The sequence below is a fragment of the Lepus europaeus genome, chromosome 1, assembly GCF_033115175.1.
Source record: "Lepus europaeus isolate LE1 chromosome 1, mLepTim1.pri, whole genome shotgun sequence".
NCBI classification, from domain to species: Eukaryota; Metazoa; Chordata; class Mammalia; order Lagomorpha; family Leporidae; genus Lepus; species Lepus europaeus.
Genome location: NC_084827.1, coordinates 93,741,518 through 93,753,520, shown reverse-complemented (window position 1 = coordinate 93,753,520; position 12,003 = coordinate 93,741,518). Strand labels below are relative to the sequence as shown.

The window sequence follows — 12,003 nt, the reverse complement described above, 5'->3', positions numbered from 1 at the left end:
CACTGCACATTAGAAAACACATTAAGGACAGATTCCACATGGGATGATATTTTTAAAAAATTGGATTACTAATTATAGCATTAAATAGCAATGTACAGCACATTAAAGACAGAGATCCTACATAATTTTTTTTTCAAATTAATTAATTTTCTATGCCATTTCCATTTTAACACCAGGTTGTTTTTTTTTTTTTCATTTCCAATTCTCTTTATATACAGAAGATCACTTCAGTATATAATTAGTAAAGACCTCATCAGTTTGTGCCCACACAGAAACGCAAAGTATAAAAATACAGTACTGAAACAGTATTTTTATACTTTGCGTTTCTGTGTGGGCACAAACTGATGAGGTCTTTACTATTTCTGTCACACTTCTAAAGAAACTTCCTTTCATTGAAGTTGTAGCTTTAACAAGTACTCTGACCAGTAATGCCCTCCAAATCTGTAGATCCTCGTTGCTTTCCCCTTAAGACCACAAGTGATTTCTAAACCCTTATCCAGGCCTATCTACCACTGGTTTTGCGTCTACTTTAACAGACCCTAAGAGTCCCTTAATGGAGGAAAGGGAGAACCTGAAACTAGAGATAAAATTATTCAGGTGTGGAGTGACTTAAGCGCTACGTCTCTGTAGCAGGGTGTAGAGACAAGCCACCGTCAAACCTCAGCTTCACTCGAGGTAACTCAGGGTTTCCAGGGGGAATGCGGTTATAGGTAGGTTTGAGGAATTCAGTTAACATAGCTTCGACTGCCATGAATACTCTCTTCCAGCTTAGCTGCTAAGAACACAACCACACTTCCTCTTTCATAGCCACTTTCATTTTACTCTAAAACAAGAAAAGCCCGGTTTAAAGGTGAGGAAAGAAACCAGACAACTCAATGCCATTTGTGCTCTTGAATCCTGGGAAGAAAAACATTACTATAAAGGACATGATTGATGCAATTGGCAAGAATTGAATAACCACTATTTATTAGATAATAAAAGATAGGATTAAACAGTAATATTATATCAATATTAAATATCCTAAATTTGCTAAATATATTGCAGTTACACAAAACTGTCTTTATTCTTAGGAGACATGTGGTGAAGCATGTAAGGGTAAAGAAAATGATAACTCCAGTTTACTCTTAGTTGGTTGAAATATTGAAAATAAGGGGAAAACAGAAAAGAAGACACAAGGCAGATGTAGAAAATATATTAATAAATTGGATAGTTTGGGGTTCCTGGTATCATTCTTCTAACTTTTCTGTAGGTTTGAAATTTTTCAAAATAACAAAAATAAATTTTAAAATATCAAAACATGGTAAAATATTTGACTAATTATATAAAGATTTTATTTTTAAAAGAAGAAAAAAAGCACACTTGCCCCTATGGTTACTGTGCTGCAAGTCTAAGATTATTAAAACACAGAACTCTCCCAGACAATTGACTTCATGAGTGTCTACCAAAATCTTTTTCAATGACCTCTTGCAATGTTGATAAATGATGACATACAACACAAATGAAGGTGGCAGGCATCATGAACTCCCATAAGTCACAGAGATCTCACTGAGACACTTAGTAAATTTTTACTTTTTATGTTTAAAAATTTATAAAAATGTAAATTTAAATACTTATATTGTGGTAAGAGGATATGGAATCAGTCAAAATTCTTGCAGGTGGTTCACAAATACAAAAAGCTACAGACTATTTGTATACAGTTTGTTCAATGCATGATTCTCAAACTATACTCTTATGAAACACCTGTGTGTTATCTTGTGTGTATCTGTCCTGCTACAGAAACTCAACTATAGTAGTATCTGTGAATTCTCAGAAAAAATAAGTAATAAATAGAATTTTGTCAGTTCTCCCTCTTTGGCTTGTAAGCCATTGGTTCCTACTTCTCCTCGTGTCTTGTAATTTCCAGGAGTTGACAAAATAAATGCATAGAGGGCAAATCAATATTAACACAGAGAGATTCAAAACAGTGGATCATCCTAGTTCAGCCCTATTTTGATATAGACACAGGCTTATAGTGATAGTATTGTTAGTTTTATTATATAATCTTATAATCACATTCTCTACTAGTAAAATTGTTCTGAATTCAAATCTGTAGTTAAATAAATCAATATTTTATGGCTGTCTCATGAAAAGAGCATGTGTTGAATAATCTAGTACATTTTTTAAGCTATTTCAGAATGTTTATTTTTTCTAAGATTGATTTTTTTATTTGAAAGGCAGAGAAGCAGAGGTAGAGAGGGGAAGGGAGAAAGAGAGAGGAGGGGGGGTCTCTCAAACACTGGTTCATTCCCCAGATGGCCTCAATGGCCAGAGCTGCACTGATCTGAAGCCAGGAGCCAGGAGCTTCTTGTGGATCCCCATCATGGATGCAGGGGCCCAAGGACTTGGGTCATCTTCTACTGCTTTCCCAGCCCATAGCAGAGAGCTGGATTGGAAGCGGAGCAGCTGGGACTCAGAGCAGCATCTATATGAGATTCTGGCACTGCAGGCAGCAGCTTTACCACAGTGCCAGCCCACAATCTAATACATTTGAAAACTATTGATTTAGTGTATAAAATTGGCAAGAATTTTCATAAAGAGAAGTTGTGATGTTAAAGTTTTCTGAATAAAGGCCGGCGCTGTGCCTCAACAGGCTAATCCTAGGCCTAGCAGCGCCAGCACACCAGGTTCTAGTCCCGGTCGGGGCGCCGGATTCTGTCCCAGTTGCCCCTCTTCCAGGCCAGCTCTCTGCTATGGCCAGGGAGTGCAGTGGAGGATGGCCCAAGTGCTTGGGCCCTGCACCCCATGGGAGACCAGGAGAAGCACCTGGCTCCTGCCATCGGATCAGCGCGGTGCGCCAGCCGCAGCGCGCCGGCCGCGGCGGCCATTGGAGGGTGAACCAATGGCAAAGGAAGACCTTTCTCTCCGTCTCTCTCTCTCACTGTCCACTCTGCCTGTCAAAAAAAAAAAAAAAAGTTTTCTGAATAAGAAATTTACATTTAACCAAATAGCTTGGATAAATAGAAAGCAAAAAATTTTTAAATGTATTTAAGGCTAAACACACTAGTGTAATTCTGTATCTAAAAGTTGTCTTCCTTTGACAAAATTAAAAAATGTTTAGAGAGAATGAGAGCTTGAAATCTAAACACTGCTGTTTCTTTCCTCAGAATTTCTATCGTCAGGCCATGGAAGAAGCTAAGAAAGAAGGCTATGACTTGAGAAGTGACGCCATCCCCATTGTGGCTGCCAAGGCCTCCCGGGATATTGCCAGTGACGTAAGAACTGATCAAGTCCTAACATTTGGTACCATCAGGCCATTCACCTGCAGGGGAATCATGTTCTTGGAATACAGCTGGAAATCCCTTTAGCCATCATCCACCCTAACTGCCTTCATTGCATAGACCAATAAATTGAGGCCTGAGGCAGTAGCTAACTTGCCCAAGGATCACAAGCATCCTGTTGGCAAAACCTAAACTCACTGTGGTTCCTTGGATTCTTTTGGTCTTTCTATACTAGGAACCTTGACTCTGATTAGATGAACTTATGTTTAGCTACTCATAAAACCTCACAAACTCTCCTTAGGATACACTCAAAGCAAAGGTGCCAGAAAATAAGCAAATTTAACTGTGTTCTCCCTCATTACTTGAAGAATGGATAGCACAAAAGTTGAAAGTCTTCTCCCTGTAGTGGCCTCACAATCAGTATCTCTTTATCCTACAAATGAAAACATCAAATTTCTGGCCATCTTTCAAATTAACCCACATAGTAAAATTGCCTATTTTTATAGGCCTTTACTTTTCATAATTGTGAAAAAAATTCACCTACTATAAATTGTACCATCTTCACCATTTTTAACTATGTAGTTAAGCAATGTTGAGTTTAATCACCTTGCTGTACAACAGCTCTCCAGAACCTTTTCTTCTTGCAAAACCAAAACTATCTACCCATTAAACAAAGAGATTGTCCATTTTGAAACCACAACTGCTAGATGATTTGTGGAGAAGAAATTAGTTCTTAGGCTGCCCTAGAAAGAAAAGTCTAACAGGTTATCTAAACACATGTTCCAGATGTGTTCTCAGGCTTATTGTGAAGGACTTCAGAGATACTGCCATAATTTCCACTGTGATGGGCTTGCCCTTTCCGTGTTCACTTTTTATCAGTTGTTGTCAACATGGGATACCTTACCATATATAAAGGAGTCATTTGTGAAGTTCTGTAGAGATGGGCCAAAGAGTATAGCACCCTCTTCTTGGGGAGTCAGCTTGCCCCAGTGTGCAGCACCACACCAACAGATAACAGAAAACTGCCTGTTATCTCAAGAATTTATAACACAAACATCACTGCAGTAAGAACAGGGAGCCACCCTCGTGCCTCTTATTTACTGGCTTCTCTCTTTCAGTACAAATACAAAGAAGCTTATCGTAAGCAGTTGGGCCACCACATTGGTGCCCGAGCTATACATGATGACCCCAAGATGATGTGGTCCCTCCATATTGCCAAAGTGCAGAGTGATCGTGAGTACAAGAAAGATTTTGAGAAGTACAAGACAAGGTACAGCAGCCCAGTGGACATGCTCGGTATTGTTTTGGCCAAGAAATGTCAGACCTTGGTCAGTGATGTGGACTACAAAAATCTTCTGCATGAGTGGACCTGCCTGCCTGATCAGAATGATGTCATTCAGGCCCGGAAAGCTTATGACCTCCAGAGTGACGTGAGTATCCCTGTCAATAGCAGGTTGCAACGTGTTCTTCCTAGGGCCAATGGCCTGGACCTTGTTTGTATATTTCAAGTAATGTACAACAGACTGTCTAAAAGGCATTTTCAATGGGGAGCACTATAATTTTTTTTGACAATTTTTGCTCTCCCTCAGAGTTTATATGTAAAAGAAAATAAATATTATGAATTCTAAACAGGTAGATCTCTTCCTTGAAGACTTGGGCTTCTTTGTCTTAATCAGATGCAACTTAGCCTCCAGAAATACATAGAAAATTTTTGACTAAAAACATAGAAATGTGTGTGTGTGTCAACGGAATGTGGTGCAGAGGGAATGAGAAGAAAAATATATTATGCTACCTTATATGAATAAATGCTTACATGTTATATCTACAGACCGGAAAATACTGAGAGTCTTGTAAACCCCAAATCTGATTAACATTTAGCATGTCCTATTGAGAGAAAAATAAAATGAATAATTAAGGAAATACCTATATATCTTCCCCAAACACATTTCCTTTATACATTTGGTAGGTTGTGATTTTTGAGGATGGCCACACAGGCAAAGGTTTTGTTATTGCAGCACTCACACAGCGTTGGTCCGAGCACATTTCCCAAGGCTAGTGAAGCACTGCTCTCATGTAAAAACCATGTAATACTCTCAAGGGTTAAGACCACGTTTTTGCTTAAGTAAAAAAGCTTTCATCATTCTTGGTACCATCCTCCATTCAAAAAAAAAAAATGCCAGAAAATAATATGCTTATGGTTTAGTAATGCTATAAGTGAGTAATTTACTATTTTGGGAATTTTAACTGTTTATCAGTACTTTTATATTTCTCTAGTATGACCCATTTGGCAACCATGAATCTGAAACACTAATAAATTGTTTCTTGTCTGTTGACCTATAGAATCTGTATAAGTCAGACCTGGAATGGTTGAGAGGCATTGGCTGGGTTCCCATTGGTTCTTTGGAAGTTGTCAAAGCCAAGAGGGCCACAGAGATACTGAGTGATAATATCTACCGGACACGACCAGACACGTTGAAATTTACCAGCGTAACGGACTCTCTGGAGCAGGTGCTAGCCAAGAACAATGCCATAAACATGAATAAGGTGAGTCTTAAATCCTCACCATTGGATATCAGAAGTTACTATAGAAAAAATTTTGACACTTTGTTACATTTTAAAAATTGCTATAAGAATTATACTTTTTAAAATGACTTTTCTACTCTACTACTATAATTATTTAGTGACACATCAAAATATTAAGCTAATGTTAAAATAACAGGTGCTATAATCATTTCATAATTCTTTCCTAGACAGATGTTTCTGTAAAAATTCAGGAGGCAGGTACATTAGCAGGAAGCTAGATTGAAAACAGAGCAGCGTAAACTTGAACCGGCACTCAGATATGGAATGGCACCATTGTGCATAGTGGCTTAACCCACTGTGCCACAATGCCAGTGCCTCCTAGGCAGATATTAAGTGTTGCAACCCAGTTAGACTTTTCAGAACTGTTAAATTCTTTAACAAAGAATTTTCTTCAATTTATAAGAATTTTTAACAAGCAACAAAAGTAGGAATTTAATGCATCTTTAGTAATTTTATTTCTACATTTAAAAATTTAATCATACATTTCATACAGAAGAAGTGACTGGCATGTAATCAAAAGAAAAATTCTGTGATTACTAAAATAATTTCCTCACTCTTTTTTTAAACAGCGCTTATATACTGAAGCCTGGGAAAATGACAAGAAAACAATCCATGTCATGCCTGATACACCAGAAATAATGTTAGCCAAGCTCAACAAAATAAACTACAGTGATGTGAGTGAACTGCTCTTGGAGTAAACGGGCAACAATCAACTACTGTAACTGCCTCTTTAATGACTTGCTTTGATTAATTTACCACACATGCTCCAACTAACATAGTCAAAGGAGGAGTTAGTTCTTTTTGATTGAATTTTTGGCTATGTGGTAGGTCCACAAAGTAGTTCAGCCTTTATTAATGGGACATTAGGTAATTTGTAATGCTCAGGGAGAAATCGCCAACACAAATTATACTTTTAAAGCCTTTATGTAGAAGTTGGTGGGGGATCAAGTCATTTTACTCATCAGACGTTTAGTAGACAGTCACTGGGTTGGAACCCAATAAGTTACCATGCCCTGTGTTGTTCTGCTACTTCAAGTGCTCAGTTATCATTTAGTGTCACTTTCAAGCATTTTTCTAGGCACCTTTATTTTGATCCTGAAACTCAGATCCACAATTTGACCATGGGCCATGATGATAGACAGTCCACTGCAAAATGAGAAAAACATACGGATAATGCACTGAGTTTTTCCACAAAACCAGATCTATTCCGTTTTTAAGCTTCTCCTAATTCTTTCTCTTGCTTTAGTATTAGGGTGCTCTTTCTTTTATATTATGATGGCAATAGTAAATAGATGTGTTTTTTTAACCTATGCTTATTTAGCAAATCTTTGGCAACCAAATGTTGATTTTTTTTCCCCCACTATTTTTTTAAAATAAAATTTTTTGTAAAATAAAATCCCAATGTTTAGAACAGATCCCTTAAAATTCTTTAGCATCTGTGAATCAAAACAATCTATCACCCCATCCTAGTACTTTGTTGGTTGTTTCGGCAGTTTAGATGAGGACAGTTAAAATAGAATAATAGACGACACCATTTTTAATGAAAAAAAAAATGGATTGTGATTCTTGTTTCCACAGAAACTCTATAAACTGGCTTTGGAAGAGTCTAAGAAGGAAGGCTATGACTTGCGTGTGGATGCCATTCCCATCCAAGCAGCCAAGGCATCGAGAGACATAGCCAGTGATGTGAGTAGATGTTGTTAAAAGAGATGTTTCTTATTCAAAGATATTGACGAATAGCAGTTTTCATAGTTTTTCTTGCCAGAAATTTAGTCCCTACGAGTCTCAATTCTGTTTAGAGATTTCCCCATATACAGTGTTGCAAGTTGAAGAAAAAGCACAAAATACTGTGTCTGTTATCCCTGTCATCAAACAGAACTTAACTGTTTTTAAAAATAAGTATTCTGTGGACACTAAAAATGGGTTCATATTTTTGAGCTTCAGCAATTGAGAGGCAGTTGATGCAGATATTTGTGAAATCAAAGAGACTGACAATACATGTAAATTGGCCAAGATAAATGTGAGTGCTTTCCTCTTCCTCCTCCTTTCTAAAAGAAGATTAGGTGTCAGATGCATTTCAGAGTTTTGTTTGATCCTTTTTACCATCATCTCACCAAGGTGCCCATAACTGGACACAGTGACAGATTGCAGAGTAAGCAAAGCTGCTTCTCAGTACCCACTTGCTTCTCTCCTTCCACTGCTTTTCTTACAGCAGAAACACCTGAGGGTGTCCGCATCCCTCATCTTGTACCACATCTCCTTAACACCAAATCCAGGCTTTCCTTCTTTTGGAAAGGCCAAAAGACCTTAGACTTAGGCTTCATCCCTTAAATAGCACAACTTTTTCCAGTGGTTAAGCCATAGAGCCCACACCATGATTATCTTATGGTAAAATGAACCCATGATCTGTCCTTGAATATTAAAAGTAGAATGAGCCTTAACCCCAAGGCATGGCTGTCTCATGGTGGAAGCTCAATGATTTTGACACACCAGTGAGTGAAATATTCGTTGATGATGCATGAACTTCAATGTGACATGTACCCTCAACTAAGATATCTGCTGTAGGTTCTGATAAAAAGAACAATAGTCTAGTCTTAATGTCCAGAATTTTTAGAAAAACAATCATGTCTTTAAGTGGATGCTTCATTAGACTGTACAAGATGTTTTACTTTTTACTTATTAAGCAATCAAATGTAAACCAGGTGATGTAGTTTGGAGAAGGGGAAAAATATTGGGAATGAGAAGCCTTCCATTCCAGGCCCAGCACTGCCACCTCTTGTTGACGTGACCTCGGACAAATCACTTAGCCTTCTAGGCTTCAGGTTCCTACTGTATAAAATGGAGTTGATAATATTCACCTTTCTTCCTCATGATAGTAGTGAGGAAAATAAAGAGAAATAACGTGTGTTCTCGTTACACTCACCTCCCTTTTCTTTCTTTAGTATAAGTACAAGGAAGGCTACCGCAAGCAGCTTGGCCACCACATTGGAGCCCGGAACATCAAGGATGACCCCAAGATGATGTGGTCCATGCACGTGGCCAAGATCCAGAGTGACAGGGAGTACAAGAAGGACTTTGAGAAGTGGAAGACCAAGTTCAGCAGCCCAGTGGACATGCTGGGGGTGGTGCTGGCCAAGAAGTGCCAGATCCTTGTAAGCGACATAGACTACAAGCATCCCCTTCACGAATGGATCTGCCTGCCTGACCAGAATGACGTGATTCATGCCCGGAAGGCCTACGACCTGCAGAGCGATGTGAGTGGCTCTATTAATATTCAGGCACATTCTTAAAGGCTTAAAAAAGGAAGTTCGAAGTTTTTTGTGCTCTGAAACTTTTGGCAGGCCAGTAGAATTCATAGATATACCTTCTCAGACAATGTTATGAAATGCATAGAATAAATATATTGGTTTTAAAGAAATTAACCATGGGCCAGCGCCGCGGTTCAATAGGCTAATCCTCCGCCTGCGGCGCCGGCACACCAGGTTCTAGTCCTAGTCGGGGCACCGGATTCTGTCCCGGTCGCTCCTCTTCCAGTCCAGCTCTCTGCTGTGGCCCGGGAAGGCAGTGGAGGATGGCCCAAGTGCTTGGGCCCTGCACCCACATGGGAGACCAGGAGAAGCACCTGGCTCCGGGCTTCGGATCCACACAGTGCGCCGGCAGCAGCGCACCGGCCACAGTGGCCACTGGGAGGTGAACCAACGGAAAAGGAAGACCTTTCTCTCTGTCTCTCTATCTCACTGTCCACTCTGCCTGTCAAAAAAAAAAAAAGAAAGAAAGAAAGAAAGAAAGAAAGAAAGAAAGAAATTAACCATGTCAAAATATGGTGATGAAAATATGAAGCCAAATATGTGATGTGATGCTTTTGCTTTTTCATCAACACATTAGATAAAAATACTTAATGTGAGTGTAGTAACTTGCTATGGGTATAATATCTACTTTAATTTCCAAGAGTGATTAGCATAAATATTTCAAGATATCAGCAACAACTCTCATAGTAGATGAAGATATTTGTAATTTCTATTGCTGAAAAAATCATGTGTGTTAATACTGCTATAATCTATTGTGTATACTGTATTTCAGTTAGAAGTTAATGAAAATAAGGATGTTTTTCTACACAACTTCATTGATACCATGTTAAGTATACTTGGTTTAAGACAACCTAAATTTCCTGATAAATTATTACATTATCCTTTTGCTAGTTAACTTACAGAAGTATTGATTATAACTTGAGATGAAAGGTTAAGAATTAACTATACATATTTTGGAAGTTTTTCTAAGAAACTGAAAACAATAACTTCCTAAAAATATGTTAGACATTTTTGTTGTCAGCCAGTTGATTGTCTTTTGTAGACTCAAATACTACCTTTCTTGTATAGTAACTCCTTGTTTTGATCAGGTTCTGGCTAAATTGTCCCTTAAGAAAGAATGATAAAAGTAGTAGCATTGTTAAAAAAAATTCCGAGAAGCCATGAAAACAAATATTATTATTCTTACTTATGAGAAAAATTTTCCTATAGCCAATTATTTTTAATTCAAAGCAAAAAAAAGGATAAAATGTTTTTTTTAAACTGGAATTTGAACACAAGAAAAGGGACTGAGGATGAGATAATTAAGATTAAAATACATGTACCTTCTAGTCACAGAGAATTGGGAAAACAAAGATACCATTTTTGTTGTCTTCAGAAAATAGGAACTCAAGAAGTGGTCAGCCAGTAGTGTTTATGCTTTCTTTACATCGGACAACTGGCTGGTATTCCCATACAAGGAGGTGTAAGCAGTCACATCAGAGAATAAACACTGTTTCAGGAGACAGACATTCCTTAAAGTGGTTTTATGTCATTGAAATTGCTTATTATTAAAAAGACATTATAGTCTTTCAGACAACACCTATTGACTACCTTCTAAGGCAAAGCATTTGAGTAGCCATTATGGACAACATAAGGCACTCCTGTGTGTCTTCCTAGAAATTTACACAGATAAAATTCAGAATTATATGGCATCTGTATACTTTAGGTACCAGGCTGTCTAGGTAATGTCTATAAATATTTGGCATTATCTCATTTTCAGGCTGTTTACAAGGCTGATCTTGAGTGGCTCAGAGGCATTGGCTGGGTTCCCATTGGCTCTGTAGAGGTTGAGAAGGTGAAACGAGCCGGAGAAATCCTGAGTGACAGGAAGTACCGCCAGCCTGCAGACAAGCTCAAATTCACAAGCATTACAGACACCCCAGAAATTGTTCTGGCCAAGAGTAATGCCCTGACAATGAGCAAGGTGAGTCTCCAGCCGTTTCCTGTTGCCACAGTAGTACCTTCCACAGCCTGACTCATAAAGCGGAACGTGCTCTGAGAAAGACCTGATCTGCCTGCGGGCATCCAACAGGACATCTGCTTGGATCGGGTGTCCTCTGCGCTCTTCCCCACACATGCTCCCCCATTCCTGCATGCACGTGGAAGCCTGGGCTGATTTCCTTGGAGTAGTGCACACACCCTCCTGAGCTACGACCTGAATACATCACAAGTGTGTTACCTGCACCTTCTCCCTGGCAGAGCAGACTGAGACGCCTTCTGTTTCTTTGTCCAACCATTAAGGAACATAAGCCATTTACTACTTCATTCTGAAGACTGGGAAACATGCAGTGTTTGATACAGTGCCAGGACAAGCTCAGATTAGCTGCTTGGTTTGCTCTTCCACCATAGGCTGTGGAAATCCACTTCTAAATGTGAGCTGCTATCTCCATTTTCAGTTTTATTAGATGATCGCTTCTTTCCTGGAGAGTTCTAACAGTCTGTTTATGCCTCATCTAGCAGGTACACCCTAAATCCTCATATTTTAGGTTGAATTGAACTTAACTGGGTTCTCCTGCACCTACCTGGACACCTTCAAATTATTCGTCATGAGAGCAAGTGTTCAGCTCAGAATATGAAATTGGCTCTCAGAAAACTCCAGAGTATGGAGTAGAAAGCTCTAGAAACTGTATTTTATACCATGCATGTCACAGCAACACATTAATAACAATAGAAAATAGTATAGTATAGAAATTCTTGAGTACTTACTATGACTCAGCCATTGTACATATATTGTGGTTAATCTTCCAAAAATACTCAATAAAAAGATAGGATTATCCCTAAGAAATGAGGTGTGGGAGGAGTTGTATACTTTTCTC

General features: G+C 38.6%; 1 protein-coding gene across 1 annotated transcript in view; it reads left to right on the top strand.

The window, feature by feature from the left end:
- NEB (nebulin) overlaps window positions 1-12,003 on the top strand; it is a 221,607-nt gene that overhangs the window by 107,421 nt on the left and 102,183 nt on the right. Inside the window, exons 66-72 of the mRNA XM_062186689.1 lie at window positions 3,144-3,251; window positions 4,376-4,687; window positions 5,598-5,801; window positions 6,410-6,514; window positions 7,419-7,526; window positions 8,783-9,094; window positions 10,908-11,111. Of these exons, the coding sequence (XP_062042673.1) occupies window positions 3,144-3,251; window positions 4,376-4,687; window positions 5,598-5,801; window positions 6,410-6,514; window positions 7,419-7,526; window positions 8,783-9,094; window positions 10,908-11,111 (1,353 nt within the window). The remainder of the gene's footprint in view (window positions 1-3,143; window positions 3,252-4,375; window positions 4,688-5,597; window positions 5,802-6,409; window positions 6,515-7,418; window positions 7,527-8,782; window positions 9,095-10,907; window positions 11,112-12,003) is intronic.